The following is a 24,235-nucleotide window of genomic DNA, read 5'->3' on the forward strand; positions in this document are numbered from 1 at the left end:
AACTGCTTTAGTTTTTAATGTCGGTATAATGAAAGTATTAGAATACATAAATTCAGGGAAAGAACTGAAGGGCTTTGCGTAGATTATTAAAAGAGCATCGATTTCACCTTTTAAATGAATAATGTCTACTTTTAGAAGCAGAAGAAAAATTAGAAATTATTGCAAAAAAAAGATGAAATAATATCTTTTTTTTCTAAATAACTAAGGAAATTAAAAATATAATTAGGAGCACGGTGTAACTTGTAATTCTAATTTTGTTCGTTGAACCTATTTGCTTTAGTTCTTCGTTACGTTTCGCCACACAGACAATTATACACAAAACCCTCATCAAGCAAGATTTTACGCAACCTATTTATTTATTTTTATCTACAGCTAGATATTACGCAACCTATTTCTTTATTTTTATCTACATTCACTGAGATAAAAGGAAAAATAATTACGTAAAACAAAAAAAAAAAACTAGCAACCTGTAGCAAAGTGATCATCCAGTTGGCTTTTTTAGTACATTGAGTGGACAGAAATCATGAGATACCTATCTAGAACGGGTAGGCCCACCTTTCGCCCGGATAAGGGGGGGACAGTCACACGGCGAGGCATTGAGTCCACTAGTTCACGAAAGCGTTCCACAGGTATTTCCATCCATGCTTGCTGCACCGCTATCCATAATTCTGTTGCATTCCTGGATGGAGGATCCAAAGCTCGAACGGACCTTTATAGAGTATTCCAAAGTTGCTCCACAGGTTTCATGTTCATTGAACGGGGAAGCCATTCCATGGTGGTAAAATCTGCCGAATGCCATTAGAACCACCATGTTTTAGTCACCACGTCTCTGTGGGGAGGCGCATTGTTCTGCTGGAAAAGTCCATCGCTCTGTGGGTACAAGATGACCATTAAGGGATGCAGATGGACACGTAACCTGGAAGCAAGGATGGACACGTAACCTGGACCGTTCAGAGATGCGTCTAGACGTACCAGAGATCCCAACGTGTGCCAGTTAACACGCCCCAGACCATTTTTCCTTTTATAAAATCCCCAAACACGAAAGGTATCAAAACCTATAGTACTTCGTGCCGTGTAGAAGTATGGGGGGAGGAGGATGCCGGAAACTTTGCTCTAGAGACTAAACATGGGTTTCACCACTTCAAGCTTCCAATAAGCAAAGTGGTGATATTGCACAGGTTGATGAGAATCGTCTACCACCTACCGAACAGTTCCTTGTTGATATGACGGTTGCATAGTATCATGCGGTTTCCACCAGATGCGCACCCTCCCGTCCGCTCGAAATAACTGGAAACGGGACTCATCGGACCGGGAGTCCCGTCTCCAGTCATACAAGGTCCAGTGCCGATGTTCTTTCTCCCAGTTGAGGCGTAGAGTCCTGTGTCGTGGTGTTAGCAATGGGATTCTGGTGGGTCGGCGGCTCCCATAATCTTTTGCGGCTAATGATCGCCTGATGGTTTTGGTGGAGACGTTTCTGGCATCTCTCTCGTCGAAGTCGCCGGTGATTTGTGCCACTGTCGCTCTCCTGTTGGCTGAAACAATGCGAGACAGATGTCGACAGTCACGTTCATCCACCACCTTTCTCCGCCCATAGCGCTTTTATCATCTCAGCGCTGTCCACGATGAGATGTTTATTCCAGAAATGGCGTATTCCCGATACACTCTTGTTACTTAGAACTGGGATATTGCAATTTCTGTACCACCTCCGTGATAGAGTGACCCATGCGTTGGGTACCCACCTCATCCCTCTTTCAAAGTCGGTTAACTCACGACGATTATCCATACTGACATCGAATTACTGTCTACGTGAATGCAGTGTACCTATATACCTGCCAAGCGGTGGATTCATCCACTAGCGAGGGGGGGTGACAGCTTCGCATTGCCCAGGAACCAGGTATCCCATAAATTCTGTCCTTTCAGTGTATATATATATATATATATATATATATATAGTATATAAAACAGGTGAAAAAGGTAAAGAAAGGAGAAGAAAAAGGTAAAGAAAGGAAAAGAAAAAGAAAAAGAAAATTGAGAATAGATGTACCTGGACGCGCAAGGCTACAGAACAGGATACAACTATAAAATAAAACATAGAAATAAATGATAAAGGACATAGTAAGATGGGAAAGTTATTAACAACAACGTGCCATGCCTAATGGAAGATATGAGAAGAAAAGAATGTTAAGATCCTAATGAATTAAGTGGAAAAATTGGCTGAATTGATAAGCCAAATCATATTTACAAAAGCTAGAAAAAAGTGGTAATTAATGCATATTAAAAAGTAGTAATAAATAGAAATGAAAATAATGAAAATAACAATTGGTACATAGATCAGGTAATTCATCAGGGGACTACACCCGATCATGTACCAAAATACTGCGTTTCTATACAAACCCATGCCGATGGAGGTAGCAATAAATTTAAAAAAAAAATAAATAAAAAAAATAAAAAAATAAATAAAAAAATTAAAATTAAAATTTTTTGAAACCTTCATAGACATGAGTGAGGTAGCCCCAACGCAGTGTGTATATTTTAAGTGAACCGTTAAATTAAAAGGTGTAATTAAAAGGTGTACCAGGCAGCAGCATAGAAAAGGGAAGTAATACAAGGTATGGGTGGGAAAAAAGATAGTAGTAAAAAAAGGAGGCGAAAATAGCGAGAATAAGAAAAGAAGGAATGTCCGAATCGCCCTCGTATTGCACTAATAGTTCAACGGACGGAAAAAGCAGAATAGAAAGTATAAAGACGTAAAGAGAAGGAAAAGATTTTAAAGATACTAGGCAAGCTGGGTTCGTAAGTACCCAACCTCTTAGAGAGGGCCTTGGCTGTGAAGGTGTTAGTAGAAGAGGAAAATTAATACTGCTAGCCTGTGAAATATTTTGTTAATGTCACATGTAAAAAAATTAGTATAAAATTACATACCTTTAAAATTATGTAGCATCAATTCGTAGAATTATGTAGCGTCAATTAGTAAAATTATGTAGGATCAATTAGTAAAATGCATAATAAACATGATTAATAAATAGAATACAAACAAGGAGAGGTTGCTTAGTAGAAAAATAATAATGGACGCCCTCTATAGTTAAAAGTGAGGAAAAGGTCCGAATAATAATTAAAAATAATTAAGCAAAAATAATTAAAATAAAATAATGGAAAAAATTAATATTAGAATCAATGGACACAGATCCAAAAGTAAAAATCTGACATTCGGCAACAATATTGATACTGAAATTGAACTCTTTCACTTTCATCATCATGGTTTTAAAAACGTCAAAATCAAAATTATAGCTATCATTAATGATAACGTCCTTCGGGACTACTATGAAAATCTATTCATGTGTGCTTATAAGTCATTGTATCCATATGGTTTAAACAATAAATTTTTTAACAAAATTTTATTCAGTAATGGTTGTTTAAACACCAGCCACTGCATTTACAATCTATTCCATCTTAGTCATTTTTTCAATAATAAATGCAGACGCAAACGTGGGAATAAGTCAAATAAACTTTTCCGACATACTCGGCATAATTTTCATGATATTATTTGCTCATGGGACAATACCATTCTCGATGTACATAAAATTTCTCTTTTTCTTTTCAACATCAAAAACTCTATACTAAAAGCCTTAACTTTGTATATTAATAATTTCAAATTCAAAAATATCCAACTTAAACACATCATTTCAGATATCTCTCTTTTTAGACTAGGCTCCATTACTACATATAGTAATGAATACTGTATTATTAAATTTACACATAAATGGTTTGACAAAATTCCTTGGCATCATTTGCTAAATCATCATAACAACCTCCTCCCATTTTATAATAATTTCAAGTTTAACATCCAGCACCGTTTCAATTATGAGTCTCCTATCGGACTCAAAATTTGCAACTATAAAACTATAGCCACCAATTTAGGCAATTTGAAACTTTCGGATCTTCCATGTCACTGTAATGATTCTATATATGCTCCTTTCAAAAACCAACATCATGGGCACATAATCACTGGCAATTTGGATATTGTCAAGAACATCCCCCTCAAATTGGCCATGGAAAAAGGATTCAAATTCAGACCTATTCATAAAGCCTATCTAAGAAATATATATAAGGACTTATATATTAATATCTTAAATTTCTGCAACAAATTAGCTCAAAAATATACGATACCCCATGAGGCATTCTATAACTGGATAAATGTGGTTTATCAAGATATTATAAAATCAGTTTCAAAATGTCACAACTTGTATAATAATTCACATATTAAACACTCTAATCTCAAAAATGCCATCTCAGATCTACAAGGAAAATTTATCATCACCCCTGTAGATAAAGCTTCTAACAACTTCGCAATCTTTTGTAAGCAGTTCTACTATACTACTCTTAAAAAGGAAGTCGACAGCAGTACCACATTTTTACGCTGTAATCTTGGCATTAATACGACCATCAAAAAACTTATAGCTTTGCATAAAAAACTACATACCAAAATGCGCAATTCTACATTACCATTCCTATATATGATTGCCAAGTTCCACAAAGATCCTGTTGGCTTTAGATTCATCACTAGTGCCAAAAAAAGCGGTTGTTATCTTCCAGGTAAACAATTTTTTAAACTACTAACTACCATCTTCATTAATATTCCATCAACCTGGATCATTAATAATAACCACAACATCATTAAAATCTTCAATTCTAATGCCAAAATCTTTAGTATCGAAACCTATGACTTTACTAATTTATTTACTTCCTTACCACATCATTTAATTATCTCTGTACTCAATCAATTATATCTTAAATACAAGCACGTTCTACCCGTGGATGAGATTGTCTGGAATAATTATATCAACTTATGTATTCTTAATAACTATATTTACGATGGCAGTAATACCTATAGACAATCAATAGGAGTTCCCATGGGCTCACCAATTTCCAGTATAGTTTCCAACTTATTTCTACATTACTACGAAGATCTTTATACTAATAACAATCCAAACCTTAATTTCTTCGCATTTAGATATGTTGATGATATCTTGATTTTAAATTATCATTTTGAAAATATTGCTAAATTGATATATCCTACTGAACTTACCTTAAACAAAGAAAATAATGGTAACCAACACGCAAACTTTCTCGATTTAAGCATTACTTTAAATAATTCACCTCTTCGTAATACCTTGGAAGTATTTGATAAAAGAAGTCAATTTAATTTCAACATTATTTATTTAACAAATTGGAACTCTAATATTTCCATTACAGTTCATAAAAATATCATCCATACACAAATTTTACGTCTTGCGTATCTTAGCAGCAATCAAACACTTTTTATCAAAGCTTTAAACGGCCTATATACCAAATTATGTTTAAATGATATTCCTATTAATTTTATAAATCGTATTATTAAAAATCTTTCTAACTTCATTAAACATAAATTCGGTTTCACTATATCTCATTTTGATTAGGGTTAACATGATAATTTGTACAGATGTATAGTTGTAAATTTAAATGGTGGTATTCCCACCACTTTGAAAGTGATCACATCATATGACTTCTATTCTGAACGATGCTCATGTCTTTTCACTTTCTAAGTTACCTTTTAAGTTTTATCTATTTAATTTTTTCCATTATTTTATTTTAATTATTTTTGCTTAATTATTTTTAATTATTATTCGGACCTTTTCCTCACTTTTAACTATAGAGGGCGTCCATTATTATTTTTCTACTAAGCAACCTCTCCTTGTTTGTATTCTATTTATTAATCATGTTTATTATGCATTTTACTAATTGATCCTACATAATTTTACTAATTGACGCTACATAATTCTACTAATTGATGCTACATAATTTTAAAGGTATGTAATTTTATACTAATTTTTTTACATGTGACATTAACAAAATATTTCACAGGCTAGCAGTATTAATTTTCCTCTTCTACTAACACCTTCACAGCCAAGGCCCTCTCTAAGAGGTTGGGTACTTACGAACCCAGCTTGCCTAGTATCTTTAAAATCTTTTCCTTCTCTTTACGTCTTTATACTTTCTATTCTGCTTTTTCCGTCCGTTGAACTATTAGTGCAATACGAGGGCGATTCGGACATTCCTTCTTTTCTTATTCTCGCTATTTTCGCCTCCTTTTTTTACTACTATCTTTTTTCCCACCCATACCTTGTATTACTTCCCTTTTCTATGCTGCTGCCTGGTACACCTTTTAATTACACCTTTTAATTTAACGGTTCACTTAAAATATACACACTGCGTTGGGGCTACCTCACTCATGTCTATGAAGGTTTCAAAAAATTTTAATTTTTATTTTTTTATTATTTTTTTTATTTATTATTATTTTTTTTAAATTTATTGCTACCTCCATCGGCATGGGTTTGTATAGAAACGCAGTATTTTGGTACATGATCGGGTGTAGTCCCCTGATGAATTACCTGATCTATGTACCAATTGTTATTTTCATTATTTTCATTTCTATTTATTACTACTTTTTAATATGCATTAATTACCACTTTTTTCTAGCTTTTGTAAATATGATTTGGCTTATCAATTCAGCCAATTTTTCCACTTAATTCATTAGGATCTTAACATTCTTTTCTTCTCATATCTTCCATTAGGCATGGCACGTTGTTGTTAATAACTTTCCCATCTTACTATGTCCTTTATCATTTATTTCTATGTTTTATATATATATATAACATTCATTCGAATAATAGCGTAAATGGTTAACCATCTTAAAGAGAAAGCTTAATATCGAAATAAACCCTGATTATATTAAGAGCACCTCAATAATCATATAAAGACTTAATGACTTGGAGGAGGCATTTCTCTTTTTGCAGACATAACTTTTAATTACAGACAGTGCAAGAGCTTTTGTAGGCGCAATTTTCAAAATATTAATATGAAACATAACATCGAATAAGACACAGTAATGTATAATAACTAATTACGCTGAATTTATTGATATTATTTATTTGGTTTTTGACTCGAATCTATAGTAATGTGCGAAAAATTCTGGAAGTTCTAAATTTCGAATTGGTTATGGTTGTCTGGAAAGAACCAATGAACGTCTACTAGATATGAACCAGCTTTCGATACTCTCATTGGTAGAGCAGATTTTGTTTTTTTTGTTCGTTTACTGCCCAGCAGGATGTACTACTGTGATGCTTAAATTGTTTTTTTTTATACCGGTGACAATTTAGTGGCCACAGCTTTTCCTGAAACAGTTTCACGCTGTTTTTGCTATGCGTGGAGAAAAGCGAGAAATGCTATAATAGGCTTTGACTTCTCAAGTTGTGATATTATCGTCATAAGTTGCCCTTGGAGCGTGATAAATGAATAGCACTTTTCACCAAAGTAACGCTGGGGCATAACTGCTTAAACGGCTGTATTGCACTGAGATAACACCACATTACAGTAAATGACAATATAATACTGTTTACTGCCTATTTTTGTTGAATTTATTCACGTGGAAGTTCCACTATAAATGCAAATGAGCATGCGTCCTGAAGTTTAAAAATCGAAAAGAAAAACGGAGAAAAATTGTAGAGAACAACAATATTTATCCATCCAAATAAACAGAATTAAAATAAAACTCTGCTAAATTCATAAATACAGTACTCAAATAAGCTGCTACAACATTTCTTTCAAATAAATCGTAAATTTTACAGAAATAATTAATATAATTAATTCTCCACAACATTTCAGTAATCCTGTACTTATCGATCGAAATACGAACTGATTCTGATTCAGTTTTTCCCTTGATACACGTAAACCCACATTCAGAGGTTATTTAGAGCCTATAAAATATGTACGTTGTGTACAAAAATATACGGGTAGATGAAAACAAAATATTCTTGACTAGAATTATTTGAATACGAAACAGAGACATCATTAAAATGAGGGAAAAAAACAATTTAAAGTACGGTTGTTTAAATAAACGATGTATCAAATTTAAACTATGGAATCTTTTTGTCTGGAAACTTTTCACAAACAAAAATGAGTGTGAGTGTAGCAGAGAAAGAGAGAGAGAGATGAATTTATACTATCTGCCGTCCAACACTTAGGCAGGATAAACCAATTTCTAAGGTGAACTCCATTTCTCCAATTACGTTTTCACTAACAGATGTTCCAAAATTAGAAAGTTAAGATAACCTAATACAGTATATTTCAGAAACCATTTATTTTGTCTTAGACCCGAACCAAATCTCTATGTTCTCTTCCACATACATTTTGAAATCGATGCTCCTTTAGCCTTCGTAATAAGGACACACAAGGTAATTTGTCAACATCACATATTCGAAGATATGCAGACGCTCTAAACGAACATGGTAACCTGAAAGAAGAATCCTTGATCAAAATAGTTTCTCATTGCTTGTTGATAACATCTTTTTTTTTCCACTTCATCTTCGCCACTTCTTTTAACGTCGTTAATGACATACACACGCACAGGCGTGTAATTAATGATGTGGCCGTTCTAAGATGCAGGCCTCGTTTAATTTCGATAGCTCTACGCAGAAGAAATAACCACCCGTGCAGTGCCATCTGTTTTACTATTATCAGAGTTCCATATCTCTGATAACTGCATGCGGCATGCCTCCAATATTTCCCTGCATTTTATTTTTAATGAACTTGTTTTTTTCTTATCTTGCACGTTTTTTCCGCCAACGATCAACTTTAACCGATTAAAAGTCGCTGCATCTTTAGCTGTCTGCCTTGCTTGAGCAACGTTTCAGTGTGAAATCAGACTTCTCTAATGCATGCTGTTTTTCCTATAAAAATAAGCAGCTGTACCATGTACTGTAACGCATGCCAGCAAATACAGTCAGTACAGCCTTTATTTAAAACAAATAGGCAAATTAACTGCTTTCACGTACTAATCTACATTTTCCTTTTTTTATTTTACAGAAAGCTCGACTGGCCAGGATTAGGATTGCCAAGGCAACCAATGGAGTGGCTTTCGTCAGTAAGAAGAAGGCAGCCGAGGCACGACTCGCTGCCCAGGAAAGTGGACAGGACATGGAAGAATTCCAGGAGGACATTTTCGAGTTGCAGCATCATCATCTCCTGCAGTGCTTGGAGAAAACTACAGTACGTACAGAGTTATCTGTTACGCTTTGGTAAACGCCAACTGATGGTGTGTAAGAATAATATTTTGTTTTTTCTTGGACCGATCGGCTAGCGAGTATATACCTCTTATTTCTATTGTACATAAATCAATGTTATATATATATATATATATATATATATATATATATATATCCCAAGGATATATCGTTCTTTTTGTATCGAAGAACTCTCTCTTGGACAGAAATTATAGGCAGTGGATCACTAACAGACTGCCTTCTATTTCCCAACTATTGATTACTCCCATAACGACTTTGTCCCTTCCGCTAGCTCTGATAATTATTTCTTACATTTTATCACTCGGATGTTCATGCTTTCTTTTCCTCGCAATGTACACGTCTATCCTTTCACGCAATAATCAAGGAATGTGGTTTTCTCATATGACGTTCGTGCGTGTTTCCTGTTTGTGTCTAGTTGGGATGCCATGGAAAACTTATTTACCCATAAGCATCGATTTTACTTATTTTTGGTCATGCAATCATGGCGAGGATCGTATAACCAATGAGTCTCCTTTGTGGAAGTCAGCTTTCACTAGGATAATTAGGTATAATTTTGGAAAATTTAAGTCGGTGAAATAGATGGAGGTTGGTGAGAAAATTTAGTACATGAGAGAAGAATGGTAGTTCTGATTTCTTCTTTCACCCATACTTTGAATTAAAAGTGTAGAGTGGATAAGAATAGATCTGATTGTGGGAATATAAATATGTTTTTAATTGAGATACATTACCCAGAACACTTTTTAGTTCCCCATGTTAAAGTGTTGTTGCAGTTAACTCATCCATCACGACTTAAGATGTCTACTTCTATTGGGTGTACAAAGGAACGGTTTTTCTGTTGGGATAATTTAGCGGGGCATAATTATTAGGCCTTCTCAGATTTGTGTGCGTGATATCAAGTGGATAGGACTGAAGAAAAAGCTGTACAGGCGAGTGCAAACACCCGGTTCTCGTGTTCTAGATAATGCGTGTCTAAAGTAATGACTATGAGATCAAATTTCAATGAGAGAATAGTGTTTCAAGGTAAGCACAAGTTGTGCTAACGTCAGAGATGGTGCTGGACCAGTGTGCTATTCTCGTTCAGTTGGAAATGCTACATTTGGTTATGTGACGTAAATGAACAGAATTGGGATTTTAATTTAAAAAGACGCAGCATTAAATAACTCGAAATTAGCATCTAAGAGTGTTCACTTTTTTAGCTGTAGCATAAATCACTCGACAGTTTTCCAATTGGAGCCAATTCGTGACAAAGCAATTATTGAAATTATTGCAATTATTGAAAAAAATTGTCCTAAAGTTGTTCTGCGAAAATCATGAACTCCACATTTGGGCGATGTCTAGTTAGTTGTTAGCAAATAATGAACACGCTTGCTTTTAAGTGCTAGGTTATTTGTGGCACCTATTTCGTCAGAAATTTCTTCACTGAGCTTTATCGGAGCAGTGTCTGACATTTTGGACCATTTCTGACAAAGAAGCGAGGTGGATCATCCTCCCTACTCCCCTTATTTGTCCTCGTCTGGCTTCCATTCCAAAGTATCGAACTTCGCTGCAAAAGACAACTTGGGAAAGTCTCTAATGGTCCCGGGAACTAAAATTGACATCACTAAACCAGTTCCAGAAATGCTTTTTAGTAGGAGAGAACGGCTTCTTTTATAATTATCCAAAGGAACTACTTTGATCGCAAGTTCAATAAAAACTCACTTATTAAAATCATTACTGGAATTATAAAATTGGCATCACTAAACCAGTTCCAGTAATGCTTTTTAGTAGGAGAGAACGGCTTCTTTTATAATTATTCAAAGGAACTACTTTGATCGCAAGTTCAATAAAAACTCACTTATTAAAATCATTACTGGAATTATAAAATTCCAGGGAAGCGTGGTTATAATATTACGAAGTGTGGTTATGAAACCGCACTTCGTAAACATTGCTGAATTCAATCGTCCCTCTTGAAATATTAACTATCCCCATTACTTACAAAATATTTCATCATGTTAAAATTTTATTTTATTTTAAAACTCTAAAATAAAACCAATTTAAATTTCGCAGCGTTAAATACTGAATAAAATTAACATGCTTTAAAGTGATGGTAACATAATGAATATTTATCTGCGTCACAGCAAGAAGAAAAACGTCCAAGAAAATCAAAATTTACTTAAACTGCTGAAAAAACACGACACACACTATAAATTTCGATCAGTCAGAATGGTACAGATCCTGATCTCCTCTATTTGCATATTCAATAAAGATAACTTATATTATAAAGGAATGAAGAACTCTTAACCTATGTGAGATCTTTTTATCTATTTTTATTTCCAGTAGAAAGTCATATACAAATAGAAATCAGACGTTTAGTGGTATGTTCCTACCACTTCATCAGTGATTTCTGTCATTGCCGCTTTAGCGTTATAAAGAACAGAATGGCCAAAGGTTTGATGTGAAAAAAAAAACAAACACGGATAATGTTTTGGAATGTATACTGCGTATCGTTTAAATGCATGCATTTAGGGCACTGTCTCCTGAACTAAGAGTTTCAGATTAACTTTTTAATCCCAGTGGGATATGTTTTTTCACACTGGGATTAAAAAGCCCATAAAGGTTCCTCGCGTCATCAACGGGTTTCGAACCCGGGCCTTTTCCACCCGGTGTGGGGAGGACGGTGACGATACTACTGTGCTACCCGCGCAGACCTTAGCGACTTCCAATTGGGAATCGCCATAGGATGCCATATGTTAATGAGCCTGTTTGTGCTACTTCAACAAAATTGCAACACCGTAGATCAGTGGTAACCGAAGTAATTACCAAATGGGAACATGATGCTTACATTCGGGAAACGTACGAATATCGTATAAATTGATGGAAAGGGACCAGAGGCGCTCAGAAGAGTTGAAAGGTAGACCGCATCAAATATTCATCGAAATCATGTACACGGTTTTCTAATCTGATGACCATATTTGAGTCTGGAAGATGCCTAGAGAACGTTATTTACCATACTGTGTCGTCCCAACTAGGAAGTTTAGGAGAGGTGCTGTTACCGTCTGGGGGTTGATTTTCGTGGTTTGGGCTTGGACCATCGGTCGTTCCTGGAATAATGAGTTCCATGCGGTGCATTGATATTCTGGACAATTACATCTTCCTACATTGTAGCAGCAATATGTGAGGCCCCTTTTCTATTTGAGCATAAAATGCATCTGTTATACCGCATAGTCTCTAATGACTAGGTTTGAAGATATGGCCTGCCCAGAGTTCCGACCTCACCGAACACCTTTTATGAAGTGAAACGTCAGCTTCTGGCCAGGTCAACAAGCTCGCATTAGTAGCTGAATTGACCGCTGTGTGAAGGAGGAATAAACCAAAATTCTGCCTTCCTGTTACCAAAAATTGGTTCAAAGTCTATCGGCAAGAATACAATGGGTAATTGAGGTCAAAGATCGACTGACTCGTTATTAAATATTGCATCATCATTTGATACTCGAAGGTCCCGGTTACTTTTGGCCTTCCAAAAATTAATTAATTTGAATTAATGGGATGAAGGTGCCGGATTAATCCACCGGTATTACGCAAAAGCTGCGTAATACAGGCGCATTTCGGATTAAGCGGAAATGTTGTCTAATAAAAATTAGCTCGTAATCATTGCTAAAAAAATCCCATAAACATACACTCATGAGCCGAAACGTTATAACAACCCTTGGCTCTACGAGTGGATTCATTCCACAGCACCTAGGAGTGACGTCACCGAGCATAACTAGCGTCTGTCAGTTCGTCAATACGATGCTAGCGCAATGGGGAAAGGGAAAGACATGATGGAGTTTGAACCAGGAATGATTTGCTGCTCTAGGAAAGCGAGGAAAGCATCTCAGCAACTGAAGGCATTGTCAGCTATTCGAGGGCCGCTGTAAGTGAAGGTGTGGCGAGAATGGTCCGGAGAGGGACACGCAACCACCCAACGTGCGGATGGGGAGACGACATTGGTTGACAGTCGAGGTGAACGGCGGTTAGTATGTGCTGTCCGAGACAAGACAACAGAGGGCTCGCGATCCCTCAATTAACGGTAGACTACAGCCAGGGCGCACAGAGAAATGTTTCCGAGATCCAACGGACGCTCTTGCGGATAGGCCTAAGGAGAGTAGGCAACCTGTTCATGTACCCATGGTGACCGATCATCATCGACAGTTCTATTGAAGTGAACAAGGAAGCACAGTTTTCGGACATCGGATGACCGGAAAAGAGTGACCTGGCCTAATAAATCCAGGTTCCAGCTCCATCATGCCGATAGATGGGTGCGTATTCAATGGCGAGCAAGTGAACAGCTGCAAACAGACTGGACGGTTGGACAAAAATATCTGCTCTTTTAACAGGAGGGATGGTTACTTGATGGATGATACTTGATAGGCCGCAGATGGATGATACCGAAATATCTAGAGAGAACTTTATTGATGTCAAACAAAGCTACTGTGTGTCCAGACGATTCCCAGTTTTCATAATAAAAATATGCGAAACATATATAGTAGACGTTCTCCTTCACATCATCAAACAAATTCTATAATCTGGAATCTTCACAACGATTTGAAGATCATATCACTCCAAGTTTATTCCAAAGATTAAGAAGCCAAAATCTCCTAAAGACTTGTGGCCAATCTCCATCAGCTGTTTTATATTTAAAATATTTGAAAAGTGATTCAACCAGAAATTGCTTAGCACTGCTTTTTACACAGGCCCAATCTTCTAGTACCCTCTTCAGAATACAACAGATCTTCATCAGCAGAACCCAGATTGATATTATCGTCCTGGACATTAAATGGAAATATGACAGATAAAGCTACAAGCTCTTTTTACTTGTCAAGCTTGTCAAGTACCATAATACAAAATTTGAAATCAATCTTACTTTCAATACATTTGTTTTTTTCCCAAAACAACTTCCAGGTAACCCTCGGCATCACAGAAGGAACCCTACAGGGGAGTATGCTTTCAGCTATCCTTTTTTCAGCAGTTTTGCAGCCTTTCTTAGCATATAATTCAAATTTTGTTACCTATGTCAACGGCCTGAAGTTCTATGTGAGTTCAAACAATGCTCATCAGAACCATGATATAAACCTTCATGCTTCTAGGCAGCTACTAAGACTAGAAAAATATCTTAAAATAATTGGGCTGCATCTGAACCCTTTAAAATCAGCCTGAATACCGATTACAAAAAAAAAAAAAAAAAAAGAGTTGAAAACGATATCCAAACATTTGTAGACGTTGAACGGGTGCAACGTGCCACAGACACCTAGGCCTCACCTGGGATGAAAGGCTCACTTTCCAACCCTGCTTTGACAGGATGAGAAAAACCTATGTAACACTCCCGGCCGTACGACAGGAGCTCGTGGTTGTGCGTAATCCAGAGCTGGTTTGTCAGTACATCCTGAAGTCTTATACCACTCTACGCTTTTGAAATTTGATCCTCTGCTCCTGCCTCCTACCTAAACAAGTACCTCGGATTGGAATATTGATCGCTAAGATGGAGGAATCTCCATCTTAGGGATCTCCTCCTAAAAATAGGAGGGACAGGATGGTGGGCAATCCTCTTACTATTTGCAGATCCATCCTTCAAGCAAATCTGGGCACCACCCCCTGGAGATATCTGATACTGCGAGAAATGACCTTACGTTAGCGGGGCTTATAACGGAGCAAATAGCTACCCCAACTGTATCATCATTAATCTCCGGACGAAAGAAGGCGAAAAAAGATCACCCTGACTCTTGCATCCCTCTGAGGCTATCTTTGACAAATCTTAATTCTCTGTGGGATGTGATTTGTTAAAGATCTCAATAATCTTCAGACTTTAACAAATTAAGAATCCATCCAGATAAATTGTGCTCAGAAACTCGAGAGAACTGTTATCAACTGATGAATCTGTGACGGACTCTTTCACCTGACCAATAATGCCTTACTACAAATAATTTCATTTAACTTTCAGATTATATGAATAATTTTCAAACTTTGTATGTTATTTTAACCTTTTATATACAAGTAAAATTCTGTGTAAATATCCCGGGTCGAGACCCCATGTACTCTACATGTGGTACCGCAGACTGTATACGTCTATATTCACAGACCGTTTTTCTTGTTGTGTGTGTGCTTAGAAGGCACATTAACTTGACCATTAAATACTTAAGAAAAAAAATAAATAAATAAATATATATATATATATATATATATATATATATTTGTTTTTGCTTTTCAATTAGATTATATTATTGAACAAAAGTTAATTGATAATCGTGTCAGATACCATGCACTTATTGCTGAGCACAGGTATTCATTTCTCTATCTGTGATTTTCTGTAATACAAATAGAGAAAATATAAATTGAGAAAATATAAACGTTTTCTCAATTTTCCTAATAAACTCGCAATGTGCCTACTTCCTCCTATTTCATTCAATCAGTTTCAGCACGCAGCTCGTAACTGGCTGAATCAGCACACTGACACGCCACTGATGTTCTCGCAATGATAACAACGATGCAAATAAGTCCCTCTCGTAACACAGCTTCCGGCGACGCTATAGGATAGACGAAGATGGATGCTGATGGTGAGCTGCTTAAGCGATCCTGTAAGAAAAGTGAGCTACTTACCGTTGCTGATAGCACTCTTGTTGGTACTCGTAGTACACGGGAAATCGTAATCGATAATAGTTCGGCTTTGCAATGAACGGATTTCAAAGATGGTTCGCTCCAATCAGTGCAATGAAACGAACGATTACTAGAAAGATCGCTGACTCGGCAGAAAGCATTGCCTATCCCACTGCATTATTAAACTAGAACGATGCAGCTGGTGGACGCACCCTTGCAGCTTTCTGCAAGAGTTTTAAAAAAGATTACTTATTAATACAAGGTAGAACTGAACCCAAAGCTCTTGATATAACATCAATACATGCATCAATGCTTTTTAAAAGCGGTTCCAAATACTAAACATTGTTGAAACCAATAATACTGGTGGACTGGGAATCCAGAAGGAATTTGTTAACGTGAAACTGCGCCCGGTCTAGTTAATTTTGAATCCGGTGAGCCAAAACAGCATCTCCACTTCAAATGCAACAGTTCCTGAAGCAGATTACCGGGAGAACTTCACTGTCAACAAATAAAAGGCCAACATGGTTGTTGCTGTTGTTACTAGAAGTGTTCAAGATCGTAATGCCCTCGCGGGTACTGCGCGTAGGGGATAGTATCGCTGTTCCCTCACTTTATGGATAAAGATCTTATTTCCATTTGCGTTTTCGAAGTGGAAAATACTTTCCGTAGAGGCTGGAAAATCTTTTACAGTTTTTTTTCCACCTCACGGTCGAGTTAATTGGCTTCAAGCAAGTATTTTTTTCCCCTCTGAGAAAAAGGTTTATTTCATAAGACAGGAAAACGATCATAAAATATGCCCAATTTACAGACGTGGTGTACTGATCCCTCGTGATCTTAGTTGCCCTTTGCATTATTACGAGTGTATAAGCTTGGGTTAATTACCCAACCATATACACAAGTCATAATAATAAAGTTAAGGTTGGTCGAGTTCCATTGCGATAAACATCCAGGTCGAGATTCTGTTAGTAAAAGCATGCAACGTTCTTTCAAGACTGGAGAAATAGATTACAGCATAAGAAAGTCCATATAGTTTCTACCCCGAACTCTAATTGAGCTTGGATTTTCTGTGTGGTGTGGAAGACTACTATCGTAACAATTGTGCTAGCGATAAGGGTCATAATAGAGATCAAAATTGGTGCGACATAATCTCACTGAGAGATTACTTTTACCATGAACAAAATCATTTTTCGATAAAAGAATGAGAAATAATGCAAACTTGTTGGTGTTCTTTCAACAATTTCAAATAATTTTTATTAGATTTTATTAGAAACCAGTTTGAAGACTTTTTTTTTATCAGTCAGGTACTCGTTAGGCGTCAGTACACTGTATCTGTAATTGCGTGTATCCTTCAGTCAGTTTACTGGCTGCTAGACGAAAAATCCAAGTTTCCAAGAGAGAAAAAAACATGCTCAGACTGACTCAGCCATTGTGAAAAAACTCATGAAGGAGGACACGGGGACACTTGTTTTCGCTGCAGAAGGTGTGTAACAGCTAACAATAATCGCATGTTCTTATCTGTTACATATAACAACAAATGACTATGCTGGCTTATATTATTTTTATTTTTAAATAAAAAATAATATAAGCCAGCTTTCGTTCAGAATAAATTTGACATCTTCAGTATAAGATTATTGTAAAAGCTAGCACAATGAAACAACAAGAATACAGTTTTCATCGGCGTCTGGAGATTTATGTGGATCAATATTGGAGATGTTTCTATCAATGACAGCTTCTGTGAAAATTTGTAAAAATATTTCGCAGTACATCCATCGAGTTAGTGGTTTCGTTTTTATTCCTGAACATGACATTGCTAAGCGAAATGAAAGGGCATTGGAGGAACTTGTAGACTGCGAGAATAGTTGGTGAAAAGATCGTTTTTTCATCGTCTAAAGTTGAGAATGTGTAGACGACGGTTTACCATCGTGACCTTTTCTTTCAGTTGGTTTTCGTTCCATTCCATTTGTTGTGTATCAGCCTTTATTGAGAGTATGACGATTGTGCTTTAATCTTCATTAAATGTTGTGTTCGTTATTATGTTTGTTTGTTTGCTATGTTTTATTATGTTTTGCTTGTTCGTTATTATTTTTTCTTTGTTTGTTTGTTCTGTTTTATTATGTTTTGTTAATTTTATGAGCCGATTAATGTAAAGAAACGTAAAGGTTTCAGAGAGACCAATAGAGCATCAACTGAAAACAATAAACAGACATAAAAACAGGTTACATCTAGATTTAAAGAAAAATAATATCCTGTAAGACAGTCAGAGAGTTCCTAGACTATTAATATTATTAATATAAACACTGTTTCTACCTGCCATCTTCATCCAGCTATAGAGGTGGACCTTCATCCAGAGAAACACTGTTTCTACCTGCTCATGTTCATCCTGTTATGTTCCCCAAATGGCTACCACATGGAAAGGGCGAGACAATCCAGTCCGACCAACTGCGTTAGTGATCACCCACGAAAGAGGAAAGAGAGCCAACGCATGAAGTTCAGCAGCGAAGTGAATACGTTCATCATGCGAACATACTACGCAATAACTAAGCTAGAGACCGATATGACATTGTACAGGATGAAACTACACACCAAGTGGTCGGAAGGCTTCCCGACTGTTCAGGTCACAGAAACAGCGAATAGCAGACCAGAGACGGACCATCGTCGTGAAGAGCATAATAGCACCTGCAAGCTTGGAAGAAATCAAGCAAGATGTGAGCGATCAATTAAAAAAGACAAAGAACACGGATACAACTGAACCAGAAACAAAGGAGGAACAGCAGGTATAAGACCTACAACCCATATCAGCCGAAGTGGAAACAGACGAGGTCACGATATCCAGAATAGAAGAAGAGTGGAGTAGCCCTGGCAAAATTCGAGGGAATAGACCGCACAAAGACCCACACCATACCGTGGCGGAGATCGAACAGAATCTTGTCGCAAGTCACAGACCATCTCAATTGGCGAACACCGAATTACCTCAAAAACAACGAAACAACACTAGATATAATTCTCAGAGCCATTTACTGTGCTTCTGTAGCAGATATCAGGAAGAACGGAACAGAAACCAGAGACCAACAGAAAATAAAATGCAAAGACAAAGATCCACCACTGTAGGAAAGACGGCTACAGCAGAAGATAGACCATCCAAGAGTGCAATAGGCCAACTGACCCAGTACTAACGGGGTAACAGAAGTAATAGGCTGATCAGAAAAGCGAAAACCATCCTCAAAAAAGACAACATCTCCAGTACACACGAGGCCTATATTTTTTTTTGATCCAGGTATTTTTTTTTGATCCAGGTATTTTTTCGATCCTTTAATCGAAAAAAATACCTGGACATCCTCAAGCAGAACCTCCTTTCACGCTGCAAGAGATTTCGGCAATAAAAGGAGAGTTCCCAGAGGAAAACAGACAACCAGATATTTGATGAAAATTAGAGAGCCTTCTACAGGAATATTGGATAAGAGGAGAAAAAGGGCAACGGACCCCAGATTAGAATGACCTAAGGGAGTTCTGTGGAAACCTGTGGAGCAGCAAAATTAGCATACCGGCCGTGCGTCCTGGATAGATCTAGAAACAAAGAAAACCAAGGACGTACAACATATAATATAATGGGAGATTCAGGAGTTAAAAAAATACAACAGGCGATTAGGAAGTACCACAACTGGTAAACCTCAGGGATCGGTTATATCCACAACTACTACAAGTTCAGCTGCGCACACAGCCACAGAGCAGTTCACGCACATATTAAGGCAAGTCTGCGCGGATAGCACAGTGGTATCGTCACGGTCCTCCCCATAAAGGGTGGAAAAAGAAGGTCCGGGTTCGAATCCCGTCGCGATGAACTTTAATGGGTTTTTTTCACTCCGTGGCTGAGTTAGTCAATCTCAGGTGTAGACAGCAAGGTTTCTCCGCCCCCCCCCGAGATACTGGGGTTTTTTCCTCTAGAAAAACAGTCAAATCGACCAGAGAACACACGAAATTTACAGACATAATACATACATGGAGATATATGTAAGAAATTATGGGTGGCGTTAATATAATAATTTGAACTGAACATCTTAAGTCACACTGACACAATCCCAGATTCTCAGCCTTAAAGAGTAAAACCATCTGAAGACTAAGGACAAAGATCAAAAAACCTGGCGAAGTACAGCCCGATCATCTGTCTCCCAACAATGCACGAGATCCTGACCAGCTGCATAACCAAGAAGATATCGGACCACTCGGACAGCCAGAACATCATGGCCGAGCAGCACAAGGGTGTAAGCAAAGGATGCAAAGAGCAATTGACCATTGACGCTGCAGTTATGAAGCAAGCCTGCAAGAAAAACCGAAACTTGCACACGGCCTATATTGACTACCGCAAGGCCTTCGACTCCGTACCCCTGTCTGATAGAGACTCTGAAGATCTACATAGTCATCCCAACACAGACACTTCCTAGAAGCAACCTTGGCGAAATGAAGGACCACCATCAAGGCGGCCTTCATTTCGACCAGGCCGATCCCCATCAGAAAAGGACTCTTCCAGGGGAGATACCCTGAGCGCACAATGGGTCTGTTAAATACTCAACCCACTGTCCACCATGCACAATAACAGCAAGTACCGATATACCCTAAAAGAAGGAAGGAAAGAAGGTACCTAATGTACATGGATGACATCAATCTATGCGGCAACAGACAATGAACTCCAATAGCTACTCCGGATCACAGAAGAGTTCAGCAGTGACATCAGGATGCAATTTGGCCTAGACAAATGCAAAGACCCATGGATTGCATCAAGGAAATCCATTCGGACGAAACTACCAGCTACAGACCGATGAAGAGATTGAGAACATGATAGAGGGAGAGACGTATACATTTCTGGGAATGATGCAGGCTGACCAGTCAGAACGCAGGAGATTAAGGCCTGCCTGATCGAGAAATACCATCAGAGATTGAGAAGCCTCCAGATGGCATGTCGACGATGCCATCTGGCCCCAGAAACATTCCAACACATCACCGCATGTGTTGGATGCAGGGTGATCACCCAGACGAAGTATACTCACAGACACGTCCAGGTGGCCACGATAATGCATCAGAAGCTAGCCCAAAAATACCAGCTGATCAAAGAAAGTGTTTTATACTGCAAGTATGAACCCCAGACCGTACTAGAGACCCCTGATCACAAACTATACTGGGAGAATGCGGCATAATAACGGACCAGACGATCCCCCACAATAGACCAGACATAACTCTCATCGACAAGAAGGAAAGGACTACCTACATGATTGACATAGCGGCACCCAAAAGTAATAATCTCCAGAAAACATCAGGAAAATATCAGGAAGTACTGATATTTTCCTCCTATGATCGGGGGGTAAAAGAAGGCCCGGGTTCGAATCAGCCACCGCGTGAACCACAGTCTCATGATGCTAGAGAGCCTCCAGAAGAACTTAGCAGCAATACACCTCCCAAAGAACACTTATATTGAACTCCAGAAAGCTGCGATTCTGAACACCTGTAGGAACATAAGGTACTATACATGTCTATATGAACATCTGCAGGATAGTAAGAGTTCCTTGACCAACAGTAATAACAATGATAATAGTAATCGGATGCAACCAACCACCCAATACCCTTGGGACAAATACCCGTCACGGGGCGGAAAAAAATCCATATATACCGTATATATTATTTACAGTATAATAAAAATCAAAATTACAATTTTTTTGTTATTATTTATTGATATATTTTCTTGGTTTAAGTGTTTTTGTGTATTATAAATAATCTCTTATATTTTTCCATATTTTTATTGCCCTTTTTCACTTATACGTTAACCTATTTCGAAGGCAACGCCTCTATTTCTTTGTTCATGCCATATAATTCTCAACAGTAGTTCAGTTTACTGAACTAGTTAAGTTATTGAACTATTGCATTGTTAATTACATGACGAGTTACGCAATTTACTTATAGGAGAATCAAGGATCGTGCCCTAATAATCATTGACCAGGAATCTCCCATTTACTCCATTACTCCATTACATGCTGGATTTCATTTTCAGTGGAGCCTTCTTATCGCTCTTCCCTCTACATTTATTACAGCCAATTGTGATCTTATCTCCTCCCTCATGATCCTTCTCTCACTAATGTTCTACCCTCATATCTAAAGTTATGAGAATATATTCCAATATCTTTATCTCCTTCCGTGTTTGTTTTTCAAAGTTATTGCTTGTTATTCTCCTGTTTCATTCACAGTAAATTTCAAATATTTAACAGATCTCTTTTATAGTAAATACACCGTTATATAATCCGGTCATTTGCAAGAGACATTCCCAAGATTTGCGTTAATATTACAACCACTTCACTGAATTGAGATTGACTGTTTTTGCCTGTTTCTTTCTCTACTACTGGTTAACTAAATGATCAATTTATGTTATTTTATTAATTTCTTATACAGAGTAGCACCTTACTAGTATAACTCGTTGCAGTTTTAGCAAGCGATTAACGAAGCTTGAATATTTTGGTTCAACTAGTGTCCTTTATGAATCCGATTGCCGATTAATACACTTGAAACTCCACATTCGGTTAAGTAATAATTCCATGGAATTACACTATAACCAAGCAAAAATATTAATTTGTAATTGCATCTGATATTTTAGAAAAGATTGCAAATAGGGACTGATCAGATCTCAGCACCTATTTCAAATCATCTATCGCCCAATCGCAACCACTCAGAAAAACCACCGGAGTCTTTTCGAATTTTTACTCAATCGATTGGATTTTTGGATAGGATGAGATGACAGCTGCCGATCCCAAGATATCGCAGATATATGTTAATCTCGGCCTTCGCTAAAAGTATCTCACATTTTCTCGATAGTAGATCTCATGAGATCTACTATCGAGAAATGAGATCTCATGGACTTGCCGATCTCTTGTCCCGAGTTCTGCAATACATCCCCTGTAGGGATACTTCTTTGGAAAGTGTCATCTGGCCATTCTGGTTGATTATAGCCGTGGATAATCCTTTGATTTGTGTAGCTCTTGCTGTTATAATCTTCGCTTCTTGCGCTGTAAGAATAAGTCCTTTTTGAAAGTCCATTATATCACGTATTTTCTTTGCATCGGGTTTCATTAGTTGAATGTGCTGACAGTATTTAAGGAATCACTACGTACCACTGGAAAAGTGGTACGAATTTTATATTTTGGCAAAGTATTATATTGCACCACTAACAAGCTTGTACTTCGCAAATTTATTGCATTCTTGAATTGATTCTGAACTAGTATTTATAAAGTACTTTATTACTAATTATTATAATTTCAAATTATTCTAATCAATATTTATTCGTGTGCCAATAAAATCAAATTGACTATAAGTAATGATTAATAAAAACAGAAATTCCGCAGGAAACCAGGATTATAAATTTTAAATAGATACGTAGTTCTATATAATTCTATCGTTGCATTGTATAGCTCATCTATAAATAAATTCTTTAAGAAATACCACACTCAAAAAACGTTGCGAACAGAGAAATTAGTGACTCCATCCAAACTGAATAGTTCTACTGATATTTATTTTGATTTCCTTTTTTTAGGACCGGGAGTTTGTAGAAGTGGAGGTACCGTACAATGGCCAGCCAAACAGACCTTCCTCAACCCCTCCCCTTTCTCCTACACCTTCCGTCTCTTCTAGGGAGAATACCTTTTTTATTTCCTGTTGTGGAAGAAAATGTAGGGGAAAGAAATATCAGGTAAGTGTTAGTTACAATTTTAATTCATACGTGGCAGCTGTCTCAACATGATTTGAAAAATATCGAATGCCTTAAATTGATTTAGGATAGGACATTGAACAAAATTAAAGATCTATAACGAACGGTCAGCATTTTGCAGTGCTGCTGGGATGGAGATACGAGTTAAGTCATGGGTATTAACTTTTCAACTTCCGATATAACTTGGAATTATTATCCATATACTATTGGCAATAAAAATTCTTTTTTTAAAGTAAGAAGATAATGGTATGGTTGTTATATTAGAACAATTTTTCTTTATTTATTAACAGTATCAATGCAGAGGTTATTAATTACAGAGAATTTACGGTTTTATAAGAAATCAAGTCATCAATGTTTTCGCCATCAAGGTCTTTCTTCAAAGGAGTTTTCTAAGTACATGAAGTGTGAACGGCATGAATCCTCGAGTTATCCTTTTTTTCTCTCAGAAACATGACAAACAAGATCGATGATATTAAAAGAAAAATGGTTTCTATGAGTCTTCATCCATCCTACGGTTTCTTTTTTGGAAGGTTAATGTTACTTTGGTAGCCATTTCGTAAGAAGCTTTAAAGAGACAACGATTTCTAGAATATTCATAAAATCGAAAAAAAAAAGTCATAAAACTAAACATCTGAAAGTTGTAGCAAACTGCTCTTCGCTTGCAATAATAATAAACATCAGAAAAATTATTTTCAAGCGCTACAATTTTTATCCCATAAAGATTTTTCGTTCTAAATCGGAATGTGGTAGGAAATGATATTTATTA

The 24,235-nt window shown here is 36.9% G+C and overlaps 1 protein-coding gene across 6 annotated transcripts in view; it reads left to right on the plus strand.

The window, feature by feature from the left end:
- The window catches only part of Shal (Potassium voltage-gated channel protein Shal), a 264,104-nt gene that overhangs the window by 150,038 nt on the left and 89,831 nt on the right, over positions 1-24,235 (plus strand). For all 6 annotated transcript variants that reach the window (XR_016547418.1, XR_016547417.1, XM_090381766.1 and 3 more), the window contains exons 3-4: positions 8,902-9,084; positions 23,296-23,451. Coding sequence is in view for 4 of the 6 variants with exons in the window: in XM_090381766.1 (XP_090237892.1) it covers positions 8,902-9,084; positions 23,296-23,451 (339 nt within the window). In the remaining 2 variants the exon portion in view is untranslated. The remainder of the gene's footprint in view (positions 1-8,901; positions 9,085-23,295; positions 23,452-24,235) is intronic.

The sequence above is a fragment of the Mastigoproctus giganteus genome, chromosome 9 (genome assembly GCF_048544385.1).
Source record: "Mastigoproctus giganteus isolate SK-2022 chromosome 9, ASM4854438v1, whole genome shotgun sequence".
In the NCBI taxonomy this organism is placed as follows: domain Eukaryota; kingdom Metazoa; phylum Arthropoda; class Arachnida; order Uropygi; family Thelyphonidae; genus Mastigoproctus; species Mastigoproctus giganteus.